The following is a 23,027-nucleotide window of genomic DNA, read 5'->3' on the forward strand; positions in this document are numbered from 1 at the left end:
AAAGGAAATCACTTGGGGCTTCCTTTACCTTTCTGAGACCAGCATTATATACCATGCAAGCAACACACCATAGTGCACAAGTACAAGTGAAAAATGGGAAATGGTTTTTAATGAAATGGACCACTCTGATCTTGAAATGCTTTTTTGAGTTATGCACAAAACTGTGTACTATAACTTACACAGAGTTAAATACTCTGTGTCTCTGGTCTGGAAGGTTATGCCTCATGGAATTCAGTAAGTGCTGGTTTGGTGGATTCAAAATTAACTGGATAGAATTGACAAAATAGAAGGTGGTGGTTGAAGGTTTTTTTGTCTGAATGGAGACTGCTGTCAAGTGGTGTGCCAAAGAGGTCAGTGTTGTTAACTTTGTTATTCATTATTTATACGTATAACTAATTCAAACGCAAATGCCCAAGGCTTGATCAGAAAGCTTGCAAAAACACAAAATTAGGAGGCACTGTTTAAAGTGAAGAAGGTTATCATAGATTACAAGGGGATCTTGATCACTTAGGGAAGGTAGCTGAAGAATGTCAAATGGATTTCAACAGCTAAGATGTGAGGTGATGCATTTTGGAAAGTCAGGCTAGCATAGCGCTTATACTGTGAATGATCGGGCACTGGAGAGTGTAATGAAATACAGGGATTTACAGTTACAAGTGCATAGTTTATTTCCTACAAGGTAGGGGAGTCTAAAACCAGGTAGTATAGATTTAGGGTGAGAGGGGAAAGAGTTAAGAGGGACTAAGAGGCAACATATTCACACAAAGGATGGTGAATGTATGAAAGATCTGCCAGAAATGATTGAGGCTGCTATAATAGTATAATTTAAGAAGCACTTGGATTGGTATATGGAGTGCAGGGCTTAAAAGAATATGGACTAAACACAGAAAGCTAGAGCGGGTACTATGGTTGGCATGGACTCATTGGGCCAAAAAGCCTGTATCTGTGTTGTATTGCTCGATGATTATTTGCTTATGGATTTCCCCTCACAATTTAACACCAATCTGTGTTGAAATCCATTTGCCACTCCTCAGCTCCCTTCCCAAAGTAATCAAGATCCCCTTGTAATCTACAATAATTTTTGCTCATTGCTCTTCTTGGAATCAACAAGCAACAACAGAAATCGTCAAGGGTGAATTCATGTTGCTTTTAACCAAAATGCAGCTGATGCTTTGTAAGTGAAAGCACAATAAAGTTAGAGTTGAGCACATTTAAAACAGAGCATATATCGCAACAGTATTTGAACATTGTTTGCCTTTCATATCTCCAGTTGCAAGAGATTACACAAATAGATCACTTTTCAAAAATATCTGAGGCTACATAGAGACGTATTATAAAAGACAACATCACTAATGTCAAGGTATTGCTTAACTAAAGAAAATGTAAGCTAGCAAGGACAGAGGTAATGTGCAAATTGGATCGGGGGCTTTTCAGGGCTGAGGCTGCATAGTTTCAGATGCTTTTATAAACTTCTTATAAAGAATATGAGAGACTGGCAAAGTGCACAGCAACAGTCAAATGTTAAAATTACAACGTTGTGAATTCTAGTACCAGCAGCAACAGAGGCAGCCGCTATAGAGGCAGAACTGAAGAATGTTTTTGAACCTCAAGTAGGCTTTTTAGCTTTGACGTGGGTTAAAGCTTCTAGGTTAAATATTATATCAAGGTTGACAATGATCTTTTATAAAGATAATTCACACATTTTTCTCTTATTTGTTTTTCCTTTAAAATGGTTGTTTCCCTTACCATTTGATGTTATTTTTAAAAAAATATTCAAACCACAATATTTTTTGAAATATGGTTATATATTTTGCCAGCAGAGCACCAAAATAGGAACACAATGATGAAGAAAATAGCATTTATGTTAAGCAATTTTGTAAGATTATTGATTTTATAAGATTATGATTATTTAATGAAGACATTTTCTCTACAGAATATGTATAAACCTAAGTGAATGACAACCAAATAAGTTATTGATGTATTAACATCCACAATCATGGCAAACAGAAACAATATCAGGTGGTCAGTACCTTGATTTGGCCCTTTAAAACTAATCCAGTCTCGTCCTTTGTGGTTTCTAAAGGTGAAAAGCAAAATGCAATCTGACATTAATGTTAATATTATTACTGAACAGCTAATAACATCACACATAAAATTAATATTAGCAGAAAATATAATCACCACTTGAATTTTCTTTACCTCAAGGCTATAAGAAAGATTTCAAATTAATACATAATACACAGTACTTCACAAACGAAGGGTATTAGTTTCCATTTGTAGGTTTATGTGTGTCAGCCTGATAATTCATCAATGTTATCAGGCAGTACTGCTGAGCAGTGACTGGAGGGAAAAATATTTTATAACAGAAATTTAAAAAGTCAGATGAAAAATCATTGACAACTGTCTTTAATTAAAATGGCTGGGCTGAGAAGAGGCAAATGTCAAGAATGAGTATTGTCTATTCAGACAATATTGCTAATGTGAGGGGACATCATTTTAAAGTAATTGGAGGAAACTATGGGAGAATGTCAGAGTTAAGCTTTCTAGAGAGTGAAGGGTGCGTGGAACACCCTGCCAGAGGTGGTAGTAAAGGCAGATACATTAGGGACACTTAAGAAGCTCTTAGATAGGCACTTGGATAATAGCAAAATGGAGGGCTCTGGAGGAGGGAAGGGTTAGATTGATCTTAGAGAACTGTATAAGGTCAGCACAGCATCGTAGGTACTGTGCCATAGTGTTTTATGTCCAGCGTTCCAGATATAGCACGATACAAGAGTTGGATGAAGGTAAGAGTGATGGTAGTCCGGCAAAGGTTACCTCTATAGGAGGTAGGATTCAAAGTTAGTGCACACAAATTGCTAAAGGTTGACAGATATTCACAAAGGGGAGAGATAATAAAACTTAAATGATTTTATCAAAAATCATTTTATGTTATTGTGAGGAAAATGACTGTGTCCTAGATTATGTTGGTGTTTCATTAACCATCTTTTATTACAAACAAGACCCATTCGCTTCCTATTCCACTGACCTACAATTTCAGATTGTCCCACTTCACTAGAAGTACTTTTGCACTGTGTAACGCTCCTGGGTGACATGTGTCCAATTTCCTCAGAGGTACTTTTGCTTCGTGCAGTGCTCCGTGGCAAGGGATGTGATGTTTCCTCAGATGTGCTTTTACTTCGCATGGCACTCCTCGGCAAAGTATGTTCCATTCCAAGTACCTACAATGAGGGAAAAAAATGAAATTCTGATTTTCAGAATATATATTTCAAAGTTAAGCTATGGCCTAGCTAGATTTTTTGCAGCTCAACACCGTCCTGGACTAGGTTGATTGATGCCCCACTCTCTAGTCAGCATTCTCAACTTTAACACTGGAGGACTTTGACTGCTCCTCCAAGTCTCATGAGCTCTCGCATGGAGACGAAAGTGTGGCACAATCATATCATCTTCAAGTTATAAATTATTTCATTTTTGTACTAAATTATTCCTAGATCATTAAAGGAGGAAAAAAATACTGCAGTTGCTAGAATCTGAAATAAAAAGTAACAATTCTAGAAATGATTCAGATTATAGCTACTGAATTGAAATGTTAACACTTTTTTTCTCTCCACAGGTTCTCCCTGACACACTGAGTACCCTTAGCAATTTCATGTTACTGGATTAAAGCCTAAGAGCTAAACAATTAACAAGTAACATCATTGAAAACAGCTGACCACCAACTACTGCTATGATATATTTGTCAGGATTTCTCGACATCTGAAGGTAAATTTACTATTCTCATTGATTCGGTATGTTTAAAGCGAATTAACTGGGCAGGCAGTATTTTTATTTATTCATAAATATTGCCAATTATTTTTCAGCATTTCAAAATATCTACAGTGCACATCTTTAATAATCAATTTCCCTTGGGTATCATTCCAATACAATTATTTTAATATACTTATTTTTTAAAATATGAAGGCATATAATTTGTCGTAAACTTTCTATGCCATCTCACCTCGGATTTCAAGCCTCGAAAAGTTGTCATTTTTCCTGCACTTCCCATTTGTTGCAGGTGTCCTGAATTGGATTCTTCTTCCTGATCTTGCTCCTGCTCGACTTGCTCTGGTAATTCCTGTTTAATTCCTTTGATAACTAAATTGTCAGCAGAGTCCAATCCAGCCAAAATTTGCGTCTCTTCACTGGATCGGCACTCTGATTTGTGAGTCTGTGGCTGTATTTCTTCAATTTCCTCCTTTATCATCTGTTCTGCCTGAAAGAGAGAGGCAGGATTTCCCTCAGCAGCCGCTATCCGCTCTCCAACATCAGGAGGAAGATCAATCAGCTCCGGTGTTTCCTCAACCTAAAAAAAAACAACATAAGATGACCTTTCAGCTGCTCAAAAATCGTCCTTATTTCATGTATCAATTCTCACTTTCCTATTGGTCTCTCAAATGGCCTACATAATTCGCTAATTCCTCAAGCAAGTCAACAGAAGCTTGTCTTACAAGTGGTTATGATTCTTAAAATGTCAGGCAGTTTTGCCATACTCTTCAATGTCAGATACTGACCTCACATTCACAATTTCCCTCAGATCACACATATGAGCACTAGCCATTTCACGTACAACAAAGCAGTAATTTGGAAGCCAAACACCTAGCTATCCTTCAGAAGAATGATACATGGAAGAGGGAGGAGACTCAAAAGGGTAATAAAATGTTATGATGGAGTATGAAAATTGATTTACCTTTTCTTCAATAATTGCTAGGATGTCTGCAGGGTTTCCCAAATGAAGTACACTGGCATAATCAGATACTCCAGTATTAACATTGCCTTCAAGTTGCTTTGACCGGTGCTGATCTGCAACGCTCTCTCTTTGTCTTGCAATCTGCAGAGTGCCAGGTGGCAGACACCTGCTTTCTCCAGAGTCAATTAACACAGAGAAACTGGCCAGATCTGCAGATACTGAGAGAGCTGGCTGCTCCACACAACTCTCTACCTGAACACAAATGGTGGTTTCCTCAACTGCAGAAATAAGCATCAGAAAAATCAATTATTCTCTAAAAATTAGTATTTTTATTGCAATTCTAACCAGATATCTTGTAATGCAGACATTATGATACAATAACATAATTAACATCAGATCCTGATATTTGGAAGTTTGCCCATATGTACAACAGAACTTTGAACAATTGGAAATAAATTATCATTGTAAATACTCCACTCAAAACACATCTCTGCATAGAATATCCCAAAAATTTCTGATAACCTGTACTGATTCTTACAGATAACTGATTGCTACTTGAAAGCCACAGCAGCCTGCAGTTTACTAAAAGGTGTACAGAATTATTCCACGATCCTTCCAGGGGCATCCTTGTTATTTAAAAAAAAGAGTAACTGCCCCTCGTAACAGTTCCTACCACAAAATAGTTAAGGTACAGTACGTGTGATTGTTCTTTCCATCTTCCTCTCTTGAAAAAAGTTTCCAAATGAACAGATGCTCAGTTCCTTGTGTATTTACCTTACTTCAATAGGGTATTATCAAGACAGTCTACAAATGATCTTTCCCATTACATCCCTGAATTCCTCTGTTGAATAACATCTCCAGCTGACAATTCTGAAGACCTCACAAAAGTTAATCATCAGCGAATCTTAAACAGTACAGGGCAGCTCCCCCTCAATTGCATTTCCTATGTGGAGATGCTTGGCATTCAGTCAGCAGTACTCCTGCTAAATAATTGACATTAGGAGACACTGCTTTTATACAAATTGCAGGAATCATTTTCTCTGTGCCACAGGACGATGCAATGTGTAATGTCACCAAGCCTCAGTATGTGGTACTTGGAAAAAGTAGCAGAGTCATTAAGATTAAATAACAAATTGGCAACTACAAAAAATACAATGACTGTAAAATAATTTATAACTGTGAATATTTTTATCCAATCCATATTCTCTCTAATGTCGTTAAAGATTGTCCCAAAAAGCAACGGCAGGTTAATAAACGCCCATAGACTGCATCAGGTAACAGAAATCTTGGAAATAATTTTTGATGCATCTGTAAATACTAATTTATTTAAGGGATATGTGAACTATAATCAAATATGTCAGGGTGCTAACAGTTGTGAAAAAGATGGTTTGGTTCTACTCCATGTAAGTAGTTTCTTTTGGTGTGTAGGAAGTCAACTGTCCTTTCAAATTTAGAATGGTATCGTGCAGGAATATCAGACCCCTTTACTGGATCTACAGATGCACTGCAATGGAAAGCAAAGATTATTATGAAACTTAGAATGTTTGCTGTTGAGTCTCATCCACAAAAAAACTATCACAGACAATTTCTTCACAATAACTTTTTCCATCTCTTTAATATTCCATTATTTTCCTGAACTAGACATCATCACAATCAGGAAAAGATTTGGGCGGCTCTGAAGATCTACCAATATTAATCCCACACTAAATCATGCTTGGATCACACTAAATCACACCTAAAATGCTGGAAGGAACTCAGAATGTCAGGGAACATCTATAGATGGAAAGGTACAGTTCATGTTTTGGTTCATGACCTGTAACCAGTCCTAATGAAGAGTCTTAACCCAGAATGTCAACTGTCCCTTCCCTCTATAGGTGCTGCCTGATCCTCTGAGCTCCTACAGCATTTGGCGCGTTGCTCCAGATTTCCAGCATCTGACGTTTCTCTTGTGTTTCCATTTAAATACTGCTCATAAAGTTATTTACCCAACATTATTATCTGAAATTCCATCCCTTTGGTTAAAAAAATAATTTAAACATAATAATCAGTTAATCAGGATCAACGACAGAGAAATAAGGCGAAGAATGGCACTTGACAATTTGGCCAGGGTCTCTGTTAAAGGCAAAAGGTGAGATTTTGTTTGCTTATTACAAACAACTACAGCACAGGACAAGACCACTTGAATCATCACATCTAGCCTGGTTCTAGTTCTTCAGCTATTCTATTCCAATTTCCCTTTAGGTCACAGTGATATTGCAATGGTCAAATTAGCAGACCAGTAATTCAGGGACCTGGGCCAACAACCAAAGTTCCAAATTCAAATCCCACCATGGAAGCTCTGGAATTTGAATTCCATTAATAAATTGGTTTAAAAATCACGAACAATTATGTCCACAAAACAAAAAATGCAGCAGGTTCACTCAAACATTTCCGGAAAGGAAATCTGCCATCCTTACCCAGCTAGGTTTTTCTATGACTCCACAGCTACGACAATGAAAGTATCTTCAAAGGACTCTGAAGTGACCCAGCAAGGCACTCAGATCAATGACAATTACAATGGGTAATAAAGGCTAACCTTACCAATATCTCTCAGGTCTCTTAAAATGAATTTAAAAAGCACATAATTTGTCTCTTCACAAATATGAATTCATTATTTAAAATCAAAGTTGTGTATATATTTTATAATCAGATGGTCATTTATTCCTTTTAATCATTTTCTGTGAAGTGCAAAATGCACATTTATCTATACTTTATGAATATCTATCTGCCCCGTAATCATTCCAAACAAAAGACCTATAAAAATTTTAATGTTAATTCCCTTATTGCAGTTTAAATGTTTTCCTGTGGAGAACTACTTGAACGATTTTAGGTCTTTCTGTCATTTCAGACCAGGCCCATAGATGACACTATGGGATATTATTCCTCCCCATTCCATTCTGCTTCTATGAATACGAATTACACCTTTAACTTCTTTAAAGAGTTATTTTTTTAAGTATTTAATTCTTTTGCCAATGACTATGTTTTCCAATCTCTGCAGTTGTATAATTTAAAATGAAAAGATATTGACAGCAGGGACATTCATATATAGGATTTTACATATACTTTAGATGGACTAACATCTATAGATCTTGTTAATTTGTCTAATTAAATCTCAAATTATGTGCTGTCTTCTTTCCCTACACCTAAACAGAAGCACTTGCTTTGTTCTCAATTTAAATGCTGCAAGAAATGAACGTTTCTTCTACCTGTTTTCATGTCCTTGAGATGATAAACCTTGTTACTAATGTTACAGTTAATTGGCAAAATTGTGCATGTATCAAAATTTTCAATTACAAAGAAAACTTCCATTAAATCTCAACCTTGTTAAATGCACTGATTTTACTCAATTTTTCTTCAGACTAGCATACTCCATTTCTAATTTGACTGTTTTTGTTAAGGGTTGTACTGTCGTTCCCATGAGATATCCTCTAACTAGTGGCTAACTGATGTACTGTATAAATTTAACAACTATGTGCTTGCTTTTATTTAATGCATCTATATATAAAACACATAATTATAAACATCTAATGATATTTTCACAGTGAATTCCAACCTTCAAGGTCTATATATTTCAACCTTTCCGGTTTTCCATTAACTCTTACCAATATTCAACAAAATTAATTCTAGTACTACACCTCTATCACAAAGAACAAAGTTCCATACTACAGAAACTATATGATTTAAAAGCCCTTTTACAAAGAATCTGGACAAGTCCTGAAATTACATAATTGCTTTATGTAATTGAGATTGTCCATTGTTACGAAAGAAAAGCAATCCAAGGTAACCTACTGAGAACCAATAAGAAGGATCTTCTATTGGAAATTACATGTTGGCCAATGTTTTTTTTATGACCTTCAAGATTCAGTAGCATTACACACTCTCAATCATCATATATCTTTAATATTTCACATTCATACATTTCAGAAATCACACTCAATTGCCTCCCTTTAGTTTGCTACATGCCCTGCTCAGAACCTCCCTGATCAAAAGAACAAAATAAAAATGGGAGTCACTGGCTGCAAGCTCAAGCCCCACTCCAGAAACTATAACATAAATATCTTGGCATAAATATCACAGTAATGTTAAAGGATGCTATTCTGTTCAGTGCCAACTGATGCCCTTTTTGCTTTATCAAAACAATGCAAAAGATCCTATAGTACTAAGTGTATGAGAACTATCCCAACTGTACTCACCATTTTTCATTCTGTAATAACATCACTTCTATAGATTACCTGCTTATTATTACAATGGTAGTTGAAAGAAGATGCTAGTCAAAATCAGTAAATGTATTTATTACTTTACAACCAAGCCAGTACACCAAGAGCACAAGAGATTATGCATCAAAAACTATTTGATGGGCTGTAAAGTAATTTGCCTAAATTGCAAAAAAAAACTTAAATGAATGCTATCTTTTATATTACATTTCCTGGAACATAATTCATCCTATTCACCAAAGTTTTAACTTGTCTTATGTAAGGTGTACATTACCATCATGAAATGAAGCTCTTTAAAATGCCATAAAACAACAAACTGCAAAGACAACCCCAGGCATGATTCCCATTTGCAATTCCCTTTTGGAACTGAAGCTCTCATTGACTTCATTCTGACAGCACATCACACCCAAAACAACAGTTGTTATTATTGCATTTTATACCAAGCCATAATGAGCTTCCATTGTAACACATCAACAACACCTTACATTTTTCATTTATTACTTCCTTGAGTCTCTCCAATTCAAGAAAAGTATTATGAACATACAATTTTCAAAAATACAAGCATGACAATTTAGAGTGAGGAGGGTACAAAAGCATCTTGTACACAAATCTACATCAGGCTAAGATTAGGAAAATATTCTAAAGGTGTCTTCACACTGCTTTGATTGAAAATCAGATTCAAAAGAGGATGAATTACGATGCCATTAATTTTTGTCCAATCTAAGTTCACATGGCATTTTTGAACCAAAAGACATCAGATATTTAATTTTTTTTAGATGCTTTAAATTCCACACTTTATGGTATTTCTTGTCTATATCCAAAAGCAAATGTTTGGGACAATCTTTAAAATGAACAGGATTTGGGTTTTTTTTGAGATCTTGTAATGATTGGTTACACTGCCTGGTGACAGACCTGTCCTGCTGTTCTTCTGCGTCATAGTTGCGGTGGTGGCTGAATACACCTGGTCAGTTAGAATTTGCATAGGTTTAACTGGAGGTGGCGCCTCACGGCTGGTGGTAGAGAAAGGAACGAAAGGTGATGTGAACTGCGAGAGGCCGACCTCCAAAAGCCTTGACAGAGTAGGGGCTCCTAACATAAAGTGCACAAAGAAAGATACAAGGCTCATGCAGGTAGGCAAGAGGAACTATGTTCAACACACATTCTTTACTTAGTTGAATGAAAACTGAACCCACTGTGAACTGAAACCTATAAATTGCTCTCATGTATGGGGTACAGTTTGGGAAAAATTTCCCACTCCAGGGACTTAGATGCAGAAGTCTTAGTTAAAACTCCAAGGCAAGAGTATGTTAGAATATCTTTCAGTGGCGATGTTAAATTGAGCTCTAGCCAGCTCTCTTGGACAAACAGATTATCTGTCAATACAAAATTGTTCATGAGAATTTATTATGTGCAAATTGGCAGCTATGAAAGAGATTATACATGAAAAGGTATTTTCATTTGCATCCAGTTGTTGTAAAAAACTCTTACAAGAATGCATAACTTCATATTATTCTTTCTGAAAGATGGGGTAAAGATTCCAATGAAAACACAGTACAGGTCATATAATGACCACAACCAAATCTTTCCGAAATTACACCCCATACATGAGTATAATTAAGTCTCGCTTTCTGTTGTACTGCATGCAATACACACAACCAGTGCTCTATTACAGAGCCTAGAATTCCAGTGGTACCATTTTAAACAAATATGACTTCATCTGACCATATCCACACACAAATTATACAGATTAGTTATTCCTTATCAATATAATATTGTCCACCAAAGCAAGCAGCTACTAATACGTTAAACACCTATTTCTGGAATTACACAAAATGAAAGGGAATATACACAATTCCATTCATGGCAAAATACAAAAAATGCAAATATTGACAACTCAAACTATGATGAATGTAGGATTAAGGGTACAGAAACAAAATGAAAATGGTAAATTTGACAGACTTGTGCAGTGATTGATCTACAGCTCCCTGCCCAATCAGAAGATTGTGAGCACCTATTTCAACATTAATCAGGAGCAAATGGAGGTTTGGGGGGGGGGGGGGGGGGTAAAAAAGTATTTTTACAAAATTAGAAACTGTTACTTGAAGATTACTTAAATTTAGTAGAATTCAAGTATTAAAAATCTGTAATTGCTGAACTCATGAACACCAAAAAGCTAAATATTTTAACAACAATGAAAGATCATTGGCACATCTGCAATTCAGAATCATACAAGGCCAAGAGGAAAACATCCAGTTCCTGGTGTTCATATGAATTTATTGATCTTGTGCTTCTTGATTGTCCAGCCAACGGCTTGAAAATATTACTGAAGTAAACATGAATTGTTGCAGTGTGGTGGTAAATGGGATGAACAACAAAGTCAGAAGTTGGGGATATACAAAGCAGACCATATTGTCCTTCAGTTCTTTGTAGTTGTAGCAACAGATGAGTAGCAAACTTTCCATTGCACTATAGAATTTTTCGTGTCCTAAAAATTAATTAATGTGCTTCACAGACATGTTACAAGCAAAGTCAGACAGCTGAATATTGTTGGTCAAGAATGCTGTCTCAATGTTTCTTGGAGCATTGTCCTGAGAATGTGATAATTGATAATTATCATTATCTGCATCAGGTTACATTTTCAGCTACTAGAGAGTTTCATGTTAAACTCAATAAAAACTGTTGTGCTGAGAGCTTTTTCACCAAGAACAGCGAATCAACTGCACACCTGTATAATAATGGAAATAAGGTTGCAAGCCAAGCAGTTCTGGCAGAACCTTTAACTAAACATTTCAGAGTCAGCTCACTTGAATATTCATTACTTTCCTCATTAGTCGATTAATGAATGGGAACATATAATTTTTTTTAGGAAAACAATATAACTAGACAATTTTCCTTTGCTATTATTATCAGTGTCATAACTGCACCGGAATAAATTGCCTTAGTAATCAGTGCATTCAGAATGACGGGATATTAGAGACAAGGGTGGTATCATCATAGACAATAGCCTTGCATTTGGTTAGGTATTAATATCACAAGGAGTGTACCAAACTATTTAAATACCGTTATTTATGTGACATGCTTCAGTTAATATTTCAGTTTGGTCTGCACATGTGGGTCACTAACATTGATTAACACAATGACATCCATGAAGCCTCATACCATCCGTGAGGCCTTATCCTTCTGGGGTTTTTTTTGCCAGATTGTAAGCAATCCTATATTAAGAGAAGTGAAGCTTTGATTTGTTGGGTGTATATCCATTTAGCTTTACCTACAGAAAAATGCTTCTGGTGCTTTGCATATTGTAGCTTTAAGTCTCTAAAAATATGCTGGCCTCTGTTCTTGACAGGCCCTTCTTACTGAACAAGGATTTGATTTCCTGTAATTCATGGAGATGGACAGAAATTGCTCAGACATGATATTATAGATTACAGCTGTATTTAATTCTACGAGGCTCCCCAATACTCGGACTTGTGGTGTTAAATCTACTGTGTATTTAGCCAGGTTGTCCAACACAGTAACAGCTCCCCACTAAACAATGGAGGATGTCACTGATTTGAGAAAGGAGGCAGGCAGGGTGGATCTATAATACTGATAACTATCATAAATAGCTATGCACGGTGGTAGATATGCTGTGAGAACACTGTCAAGCACCAGTTCAATCTATGGCAGAACTCCTAAGACTATAGGCCAAGGCTGTTGAAACTCTCCTAGTATGACTAATCCAGGAAACAATATGGTCTATCTTTCACTGCATTTCATTGGTTGTAAGGTAGGAAGACCAAACCTGTACACAATGTTCCAGATTCAGTCTCACCACCTGTAGCATATAATTAGAGAAAAACATCTCTACTCTTGTACTCAAATCCTCTTGATATAAGACAATTTATCATTTGCTTTCCCAGTTATGTGCTTAATTTTCATGCTAACTTTCACATACAAGGTCAAAGGCACCTCGGTTCTCCTAAACACTAACATCTTTCAACTTCCTAGCCCATTCAACTAACCTGTCTTTATGCTCCTGAAGCCTCTGCAACTTCAGGCAGCTCGCATTGCTACCCAGCTACTGTATCATCAATAACATTTCCAATCCAAATATATTAGTGAAGAAGACTTTCCATGGTGCTTAAGTAAAGTCACTGCCAAGAAGTTCATCCACTCTTTCTTTCCCTTATGTTTTGTAATAGTCACCAGTGTACCAATAACCAATAGAACATATCAGAGCATACTGAGAGCCAAACAAAACTATGATCTGAGATTTTTCATATTCCCATCTTTCAAAGAAAGGATTTGGGATTTAAATTTGCACTTATAATGAACTGCTTGAAAATCTAACTGAATTTCAATAGGCTTTAAAAAAGTCTATATGTACAGGCAAAGAAACTATTTTGATGATTTTCAAAGCTGTTAAAATCAATCAACTCATTCAGCTCAACAGTTAGGTGCTCTCTTCAAACCCTCCTGGGCAGAGGAAGAGCCAAGGGAACCAGTTTGGACTATGGGACCATAAGAAGGGTGAGAATGAGGAAAATGGGCCACAGAACTACTGATATTTCAATTAAGTCTGTGGAATGCAGCCTTGTGACCTGAAGTTAGAAGCTAAAATTACAGCTCACTTTCTGAAGTTATGAAATGTCTAAAGCAATTAAGGCACCATTTCAAAAGGTGGTGGACTGTTAATCTACTCTTACTTTGAAGAAGGAATTGAGAATGAGTTAAATGGAACATGCTTTGACTGTTACCTAGTATACTTGCTTGCTCTCTGCATAATAAAGCAACTTTATAACCTGCCTTGTTGATTCAGAGAAAAGTATGTGCAGAAGACCTGATATAGTACAGTATATAATGGGGTAAAAAGCTGGAATCAAACCTATTTTGTCTCTCTCAAAGAAATCCACTGTCTTGCTCATTTTCATTTTTCCCCTTCTAATTATATATTCAATTATATTTAGCACATTAAGATTGAACCTATCTCCAATAAATTCAAAATGCTCCCAGACCACTTTAATTTGCAGCATGAAAAATATTTTGCTTCATCTTTCTAATTTTAGAAAGATCATCTAATTTTATTAAATGTTTCCTCCAGTTCTACCAACGGAAACTTTTTCCTCAATTGAAATTCTTAATTAAGTCGAAGACATCTGTCAAATCTTCTCATAATTTTTCCCTTTTCAAGTTAAACAGGCTGAGCTTCTCCAGGCCTTCAAATAACTGAACCCTCAATAACACCGAAGCCTAAATGGATATTATCCAGGACAGTTAAAATGGTGGCAGACATTGATTGATGTACTGTAGATTTCACAATATCTAATGAGAGGGCTTCATTGTTCAGTTTCTGATTATGTACAATAACTTCACCAAGATTCTTTGAACATGCAGAAGAGAAAAACACATTGTGTACTGACTATCTCATGCCTTTGTTTCACATGGTGTACATTTTCCTGGGATTTATGCATGGGTTCACTACAGTATTACCCTTTGTCCAAATCAGTAGTAAGCTTATTTCTATGGCTCTATCCTTCATTAAAGGTAATCAAAATCTTTCTTGCTGCATGATTGCTCCATTTCACGTGTGCCTTTATAATAAAGGAGCATATACATAGAATTTCTTTGATATGACAAATCATTTTCTTTTTAATTACCTACAAAGAGACCCAATGCATTCATATACACAAAGGTCACACTGCTACTAGTGAATAGATTCAGAAAACCAGTAGAATCTCTGTTATCAAATCAACTAAATCCACCTTGTTCTTGCAGAAATAAAAACAGAAAATACTCAGCATGTCAGGTATGATGCCAGGACACTGAAAAACTAACATTTTAGATGGGTGACTTTAGAGTAGGAATACTTAGAAACCAGACAAGTTTTCAGCTACAGAGAACTGTAGAAACAATAGAAATCTTTGTGATAAGGAATGAACAAACCATCAGCAGGTGTGGCATTCTGCTTTTCTTGGTCTAACTCTATGACAGACATTCATTTTGTCTTCCCACGCCTTCCCTTCTCTCTAACTTAAAACAGGTTTACAAATATCCTACAATGTTGATGCTACAAAAACAAAATGCTGGAGGAACTCAGTAAGTCAGGCAGCATCTATGTAGGAAAATGGACAGTTGACATTTTGGGTCAAGCCCCTGCATCAGAACTGGAAAGGAAGACGGCAGAAGCCAGAACAACAGGGTGGGGGTAGGAGGAGAAGCACAAGCTGGCAGGTGATAGGTAAATCCAGGTGAGAGGGGGAAGGCAGGAGAGAAAAGAGGGAATGATGTGAGGAGCTAGAAGGTGGTAGGCAGAAATAGTAAAGGGTTAAAGAAGGAATCTGAGAGAAGACAGTAGAGGTCCAGAGGGAGGAAGGAGAAGGAATTAGCAGGTTGTGGTGGGAAGGGTAAAGGGGCTACAGGAATAAGGGAAAACAAAGATGGGTTGTACAGAGGGGGTGGGTTAAAAGAAGTTAGAGAAATCAATATTGATACTGTCAGGCTGGAGAGTACAAAGACAAAATATGAGGCCATGATGTTGATGCTGCCTCATCTGCTGAGTACTTCCAGCATATTGAGTTTCTAGCATCTGCAGTTTTTCACTTTTTTATTAATGTTCCTAATGCAGTAATATTTTGGATTAGCACAATAGTTTTGAAAGCACAGTTAAGTTATGCACAGTGGCCTGGTTAATGTTTACTTTCAATCTACATTACTAAAAAAAAATTACTCCACTATGGACGGTCCCAAGATATAAAAGGGTTGGGAATGGGGGGCTAGGAATCCCATCTCATATAAACCCAGTGCTACAGAAACATCACATAAAGGTCCAAAGGCCTGGGTGGGAAAGGATCTCTGATGGGCTACATCTGGGGATAACTTGAAAAACTGTCCCAGCGCTCTGGAATTGATGGAGTCCACCTCCAGAAATCTAAAGAAGAGGGTGGCATGGCTTTACCTAACTTTCTCTTATATTACTGGGCAGCTAGTGTACGTTGTGCTGCCTTCTGGTCTTTCTTCCGCAGTCGGCCTGGGTGCCCTAGCTAGGTGGCAATGGAGTTGAGCTCCACTGAAGAATTATCTATATCTGCACTTCTTGGCTCTGCACTCCCTGGCAGTCTGCCCAGATCAATGGCTAGTCCTCTGGTTGGACACACTTTGTGTGTGTGGGCTCGGTTCGGGGGATGCTGTGGTTTCCAGGGGTTTTCTGTTTCTGGCCCTGTCGCATATAATCACCTTTTTTTTGCCTACCGCGTTCGATTCAGCGTTCCATGTTTGGTGCGGGAAGGGCATTAGACATTTTGAAGATCTCTTCATTGATGGTCGCTTCGCTTCTTTTCAGCGGCTCTCTGTTGGGTTCGGCCTGCCTGGCGCTCGCTTTTTCGGATGTCTCCAAATCCGACACTTTGCTGCTCCTTTGATTCCTGGCTTTCCTGGGATGCCTGCGAGGAATGCTGTGGACCTGTTTCTTTCCATTGGTCCACTAGGTGGAGGTTTGATTTTAATTATCCAGGATGGACTGGCGGCCTTGCGACGGGCCCCTGTGGATGGAATTGGAGTGGCCTGGGAGCGGGATTTGAATGTCTCCTTGTCCGGGGAGAGCTGGGACTCGGTTCTCGGGTCGGTTGACTCGGCCTCTCTTTGTGCTCGCCATTGTCTCTTGCAGTTTGGGATTGTTCATAGAGCCCATGTGTCTAGATCTGGGCTGTCTCGGTTCTGCCCTGGCATTGGTCCGCTCTGTGGTGGATGCAGGAGGGGCGTGGCCTCGCTCATCCATGTGTGCTGGTTCTGTCCTGGCTTGGAGAGGTTCTGGGGGGATGTCTTCACTACATTGTCGGGTGTTCTGGGTCGGCGCCTGGAGCCTGGCCCCTTGGTTGCTCTGTTCGGTTTTTGGGGCGAGACAGATTTATGTCTGGGTCCGACCAAATGCCCAGTGCTGTCCTTTGCCTCTCTCCTGGCGGGACGCTTGATCCTCCTTGGATGGGGGGGTGTTGCCCCGCCCACTCATGCGCAGTGGCTTGGCGACATTGTGGCCTGCTTGGACCTCGAGGAAATTCATTATTCAGTTCTCAATTCGGATTTGAAGTTCCATGGGGTCTGGGGGCCTTTTATCGAGTGCTTTCGTGGCCTTCCTCTTGACTAGGGTTTTTTTTTTCTTTTCGGTCCCTTGCTTTCAGCTCCCTTTTTTTTCTGGTAGTAGGCATTATTATCCTCTGTTGCTAAGTGTATTCACAGTCTGGGAGTTTGACTGTCCGGACTTATACTCTCTATATTGTGTGGTGGTTGGTCTGGAATTGTTGTTTTTTTCTTGTGTTGTGGGGTTTGGGGAGGACACTAAGCTCTCTTGTCTTTAATTTAGGTGCTTTTTTGTTAAATTCTCTTCCTTTGTAGCATATTGTTATTGTAGATAGATAGATAGATACTTTATTCATCCCCATGGGGAAATTCAACTTTTTTTCCAATGTCCCATACACTTGTTGTAGCAAAACTAATTACATACAATACTTAACTCAGTAAAAAATATGATATGCATCTAAATCACTATCTCAAAAAGCATTAATAATAGCTTTTAAAAAGTTCTTAAGTCCTGGCGGTAGAATTGTAAAGCCTAATGGCATTGGGGAGTATTGACCTCTTCATCCAGTCTGAGGAGCATTGCATCGATAGTAACCTGTCGCTGAAACTGCTTCTCTGTCTCTGGATGGTGCTATGTAGAGGATGTTCAGAGTTATCCATAATTGACCGTAGCCTACTCAGCGCCCTTCGCTCAGCTACCGATGTTAAACTCTCCAGTACTTTGCCCACGACAGAGCCTGCCTTCCTTACCAGCTTATTAAGACGTGAGGCGTCCCTCTTCTTAATGCTTCCTCCCCAACACGCCACCACAAAGAAGAAGGCGCTCTCCACAACTGACCTATAGAACATCTTCAGCATCTCACTACAGACATTGAGTGACGCCAACCTTCTTAGGAAGTACAGTCGACTCTGTGCCTTCCTGCACAAGGCATCTGTGTTGGCAGTCCAGTCTAGCTTCTCGTCTAACTGTACTCCCAGATACTTGTAGGTCTTAACCTGCTCCACACATTCTCCATTAATGATCACTGGCTCCATATGAGGCCTAGATCTCCTAAAGTCCACCGCCATCTCCTTGGTCTTGGTGATATTGAGACGCAGGTAGTTAGAGTTGCACCATATCACAAAGTCCTGTATCAGTTTCCTATACTCCTCCTCCTGTCCATTCCTGACACACCCCACTATGGCCGTGTCATCAGCGAACTTCTGCACATGGCAGGACTCCGAGTTATATTGGAAGTCTGATGTGTACAGGGTGAACAGGACCGGAGAGAGTACGGTTCCCTGCGGCGCTCCTGTGCTGCTGACCACCGTGTCAGACCTACAGTCTCCCAACCGCACATACTGAGGTCTATCTGTCAAGTAGTCCACTATCCAATCCACCATGTGAGAGTCTACTCCCATCTCCGTTAGTTTGTGCCTTAAGATCTTGGGCTGGATGGTGTTAAAGGCACTAGAGAAGTCAAGGAATGTAATCCTCACAGCACAACTGACCCCCTCTAGGTGAGAGAGGTGTATGCTTAACCTTGCTCTGTATTAATGCTCCTCATTGGGATTTGGGGTTTTTAATTTTGTAAAATGTTTTGAAAAACTAATAAAAAAATTTAAAAAAAACAAAAAAAACTGTCCCAGGACAGAGGACTCTGCCGACCTGCTGTCAGTGGCCTGTGCCCCAGTAGGGGCAATGAGCTTCAGTTCCTAAGTAGTTTTCTTTTCCCCTGGAAGCTTGTGTTTAAACCAGCTGCTATTAATTTCATATGACATCGATCACACCTCAACAATGTACTTAATTTACTATAAAGTGACCTGGTTCAACATAAGGTTGTAAAAGGGTGAAATAAAAATAAGACTTCCTACTTACTTCAGCTTGGCAAGAATACCAATTTTAAAATGTACAGATAAAGCATTTCTAATTGCAAAAAAATCATTGTGTGTTGACTGAAGAATGTTTTAAAAAGTACCATTAGGAATACAACATTCTAATTAAAAAGTGTTATTAGCTTTCCTGGTGTAACAATGTGCTATTTGATATCATGTGCTATTCAATATCATGCAGCTGTTTACATGTCCTTAAAGACAATACCTGACACACATTATTATTCCAAAGATTGAGGAGTGCAGCTTCTCAGAGAACAGATTATGTAATGATGGTCGATGAGAAAAGAAATGAAAATGATCCCAATTTTTTTAAGAGTAGGGGTTCCCAACCTGAGGTCCATGGACTCCTCCATTTATTGTATGAGATCATGGCATAAAAAAAATTGGGGACCCTGTTTTAGAGAAACTTTGACAGGAAAACACCACCTACAGAAAGGCCATGGAGACCATCCTAGGCTATAGCCAGATGTTCCTGGCAAAAGATTGCCGGAGAAGGATGTGTAAGGAATGCTTAAGTGCAAACTTGAGTCTCTGCATCTTGAAGGAGGTTGCAAAGGAAGCAAAAGTAGGAAAAGTAGATAGAGTCTTATCTTCTTGACTAATCACCTGATTGCAACAAAGAACAGAGAACAGTAATATGCTGCATAGTCAGTGGCAGGAGACTGGAATGATCTTTAGCCGAAAAGGTTGAGAGTGATGACCACCATGACTTCAGCTGTGAGAGTTGTCCTGACATAAGTGCAAGTCTATACTTAAGGTCATATATCTCTGTATACCCGCACAGAGCTTACTGCTCAGGGGCGTAGATGAAAGTGTAGGATCTGTAACCGCAGTCTTGGGCGATGAGTTCTCTGGTCCTTCTTCCATATGTTCATGGTTACCTGTGATGCCTTTACAGCTTACATTCCATCTCAATGTCATCCAGCAAGAGTGGTAGATTCAGACAAATTTTATTGTAAGTCTGTATTCATTGCAAAAATGTTATTGAAGGTGCAAGGAAAGCCTGGAACAAACTGTGTACACAGTTATCAACGAGACCAAACACTGATCTTTGATTTTCAGATCACAGAGGCTGCTAAAATGTGAAAATTGGGTATGGCACTATTGATAATTTCAACTGGCCAAGTTAACACCTTAATTCTGTCTTTAGCGTTATTCAAAGTCCCAACATAAAGGCTGGGATTGATAATCTCAGATGGTGCTAAGAGGTTGAGAAATGAACACCACTTAGCTCTTTGAAAGCAAATTTCTTGGCCTTCCAGCATGACCTTACTCATATTACTTGTGAAATTCTGTAGACAACAAAGCTAGCACCTCCCAATTTGATGTAACGCCTGCCTGATTGAATCAATACAGGAAATATTAAACAAGTTACCAATGGAACATCAACAAGACTGGGGGCTAAATTTATGGTGAACACTGATCTTCCTGTTACAGGAAAGTCAAGAGCTGTATTGCTGGAGTAAATATGTAGCAATTAGTCTGTCGGAGTAGCAGTCCCACCCCATTGGGCACTAAAGAACAGATGAGTTCTACAATTCTATTTTTTTCAACTATCATGTAGAATTTGAATTCTGAATGTCAGCTGCATATTTAGTATCTAAATCAATAAGCTATTTAATCAGTGCCAATGTCATGACACAGAACATCATATGGATCACAAAGCTGAATATATGAGTACACATACAAATGACAAACAGACAAAAAAGGAACATATTGATTAAGAAATTTTTGTTTTAGAAGCAAGAAATTTCAATACAATACTTAGTTGTAAAGAAAGGTGGGGTGAAGAGGAGGTGGGGAAGAGATAAAAGGATAGCAAAATAGGGATACCGAGGAAATGAAAACCAAAATATTATTAATAATTTTAATTACCTTGCATTCTGACAATACTTTATTCCATAATTTGCTTATTTCTAACATTATCTTTTTTCTCTCAGTTTATTCAAGTTACTAAAAGTAGTGAACATTGGAAAATAACTAATCTTAATATTATTTAACATAAAATGACACCCTATCAATACAATGCAGCTTTAATCTCATCTTTGGCTAAAGCTATATCCAGTAGATATCACACCCAAAGACAAAATTACAACAAATGACAAACCCTAACAGTGACCTATAAATTCAAGTGCCACATATTTAAACAAAAATAATTGGAAGAAGTTATTCCATAGCGGAAATAACTAGCCTGTCATATTTCTATGTTAAATAGTATTGAACTAGATAGGAATAATGGTAAGTATTACCTGTAGGTGCTGGAGATACCGGTACACTGGTACAAGTTGGCTGCAGCTCTGGAACATGCAGGGTTGATACACCTGTTCCCATTTCAACATGAACATTGGGACTAGTAACATGCGTAGAGTTCATCTGGAGATCAACATCACTGACCTGAAAAAGGAAAAGGTGCAAAAGACAGAAAATGCCTGTTATTATGAAATAAGACGTATCCTTCACTGATATCCTAAACGATATATGGATATATCAACAAAAAAACTTTTATTAGGCTGACTGCGAAAGTATATTAGGATTTCTATATTTCAGTGTAAGCCATAATCAATGTACAGAACAGTAGTTGTTCTCTGGTAATAAAAAGACCCAAAAAAATGTATCATCACAGGATACTCATCGTGTAGGTTTTAACAGGGAGTGACTATACTTGCCACAGAATTACTTCAAAATCGTGCACCTCCTTACCTTTCAATCAACATGGTTTTATACCCATTACTGTATGTTTTATCTAATCCTCTTTTCAGTCTGTGCTTTCCTACACTATGGGCCTTTGCACCTTTCACTTAGGTTGCTTTAAATAAAAACCTGCTGGTTACTTACAAGCCTAGGACTGGTAGGCAGGAGACTCCCTTTTTTCAGGAGCTCAGATAGCAGTGGAGAGGGTGGAGGCGTGGCCTTCTGCCCCAATAACTTTTTCTGGGGCGAATCCTCCAAAACAGGAGTCAGAGGAGTTTCAAGATTAGTGGAGGTAACAGCAGGTCCAGGAGTCTCAGGGGCTGAGATCACTGGAATAGACGGAGCACTTCCAATGTTCATCGACACCAACTGTACAAGGGAAAAGACAAACTCTTACATACCTTTCCAAGTAAGCACAAGCCTACACATAAACCTTTAAGACAGGACCAGCACACCACATTTTTAATCGTCATTAAATTAAAAGGGAAATCTAGTTTGGAATCTTAGAGGTTTCCTTGTGAATCTCTGATCATCTATCTAAACTAATCTGGTTCATTGAATGATGTTAAAAATTTAAGAAAAACTGCAAATAAAAACAGAAAATGCAGTGAACACTCGGTTTCTGTGAAAAGAGTTAAAATTTCAGGGCAAAGACCTTTATCGGACCAGAAACGTTAGTACTGCTTCTTTTTCTTTAGATACTCCCTAACCAGTATTTCCAGCATCTTCTGTTTTGCAATGAATTAAGTTTTTCACTTTTGAATACAAAAATTATTTTCTAATTGTGTGGGAATGGCAAACACTCAAGTATTCACATTACATGTAGTCTTGCAGGTGCAGGAGCCTCCCTAGTCGCAAATCAACACCTTTCGTTTACACACCATCTTTAATAAAGATGAAGATGTTAATAAGGCATTTTACAGGAAAATAAAGGAAAAAGCAAGGACACATTAGGACTGCCCAGTAAAACCTTACTCAAAGATGCTGAGCATCTTATAGGCGGAAAGGTACATGAGCTTAGGGAAAGGGTCTGAGAGCTTTTAAAGCCTACATAACAGAAAGTAGTCTCTAATAGCAAATCTATTAAAATTAGATATGGGTAAAAAGGCCTTTTGAGAAAAGTTCTTGGAGTGAACATAAGAAGTGGCGTTTCAAGTTAGAGAAATTTGAAAACAATGTGAATCTTAAAATCACAAATTTGGATGCACCTGAAGCCAGTGCACATCAGTTAGCGAAGAGGGCCAATGGGTCATAAAGGCTTGATACCAGCAGTAGGTGACCACTCAAGACAGCTCTGACATTTACTGGCTTTCCCCAGGTTTGACAGGGTTCCATTCCTATAAACTGTTCGCAACCAAAACAGTTTGCAAGTTGGAAATACAGCCATGAACCAAGTGCCCAGAGGGCAGAAGATGCCTGCAGCCCTG

At 38.2% G+C, this 23,027-nt stretch overlaps 1 protein-coding gene across 1 annotated transcript in view; it reads right to left on the minus strand.

Moving 5' to 3' along the window:
* The window catches only part of LOC140735415 (bromodomain-containing protein 8-like), a 93,515-nt gene that overhangs the window by 39,811 nt on the left and 30,677 nt on the right, over positions 1–23,027 (minus strand). Inside the window, exons 9-15 of the mRNA XM_073060460.1 lie at positions 21,745–21,969; positions 21,159–21,303; positions 9,892–10,068; positions 4,727–5,004; positions 3,998–4,342; positions 3,029–3,221; positions 2,031–2,077 (exon numbers count right to left, since the gene is read on the minus strand). Of these exons, the coding sequence (XP_072916561.1) occupies positions 2,031–2,077; positions 3,029–3,221; positions 3,998–4,342; positions 4,727–5,004; positions 9,892–10,068; positions 21,159–21,303; positions 21,745–21,969 (1,410 nt within the window). The remainder of the gene's footprint in view (positions 1–2,030; positions 2,078–3,028; positions 3,222–3,997; positions 4,343–4,726; positions 5,005–9,891; positions 10,069–21,158; positions 21,304–21,744; positions 21,970–23,027) is intronic.

The sequence above is a fragment of the Hemitrygon akajei genome, chromosome 11, assembly GCF_048418815.1.
Source record: "Hemitrygon akajei chromosome 11, sHemAka1.3, whole genome shotgun sequence".
Lineage (NCBI taxonomy): Eukaryota > Metazoa > Chordata > Chondrichthyes > Myliobatiformes > Dasyatidae > Hemitrygon > Hemitrygon akajei.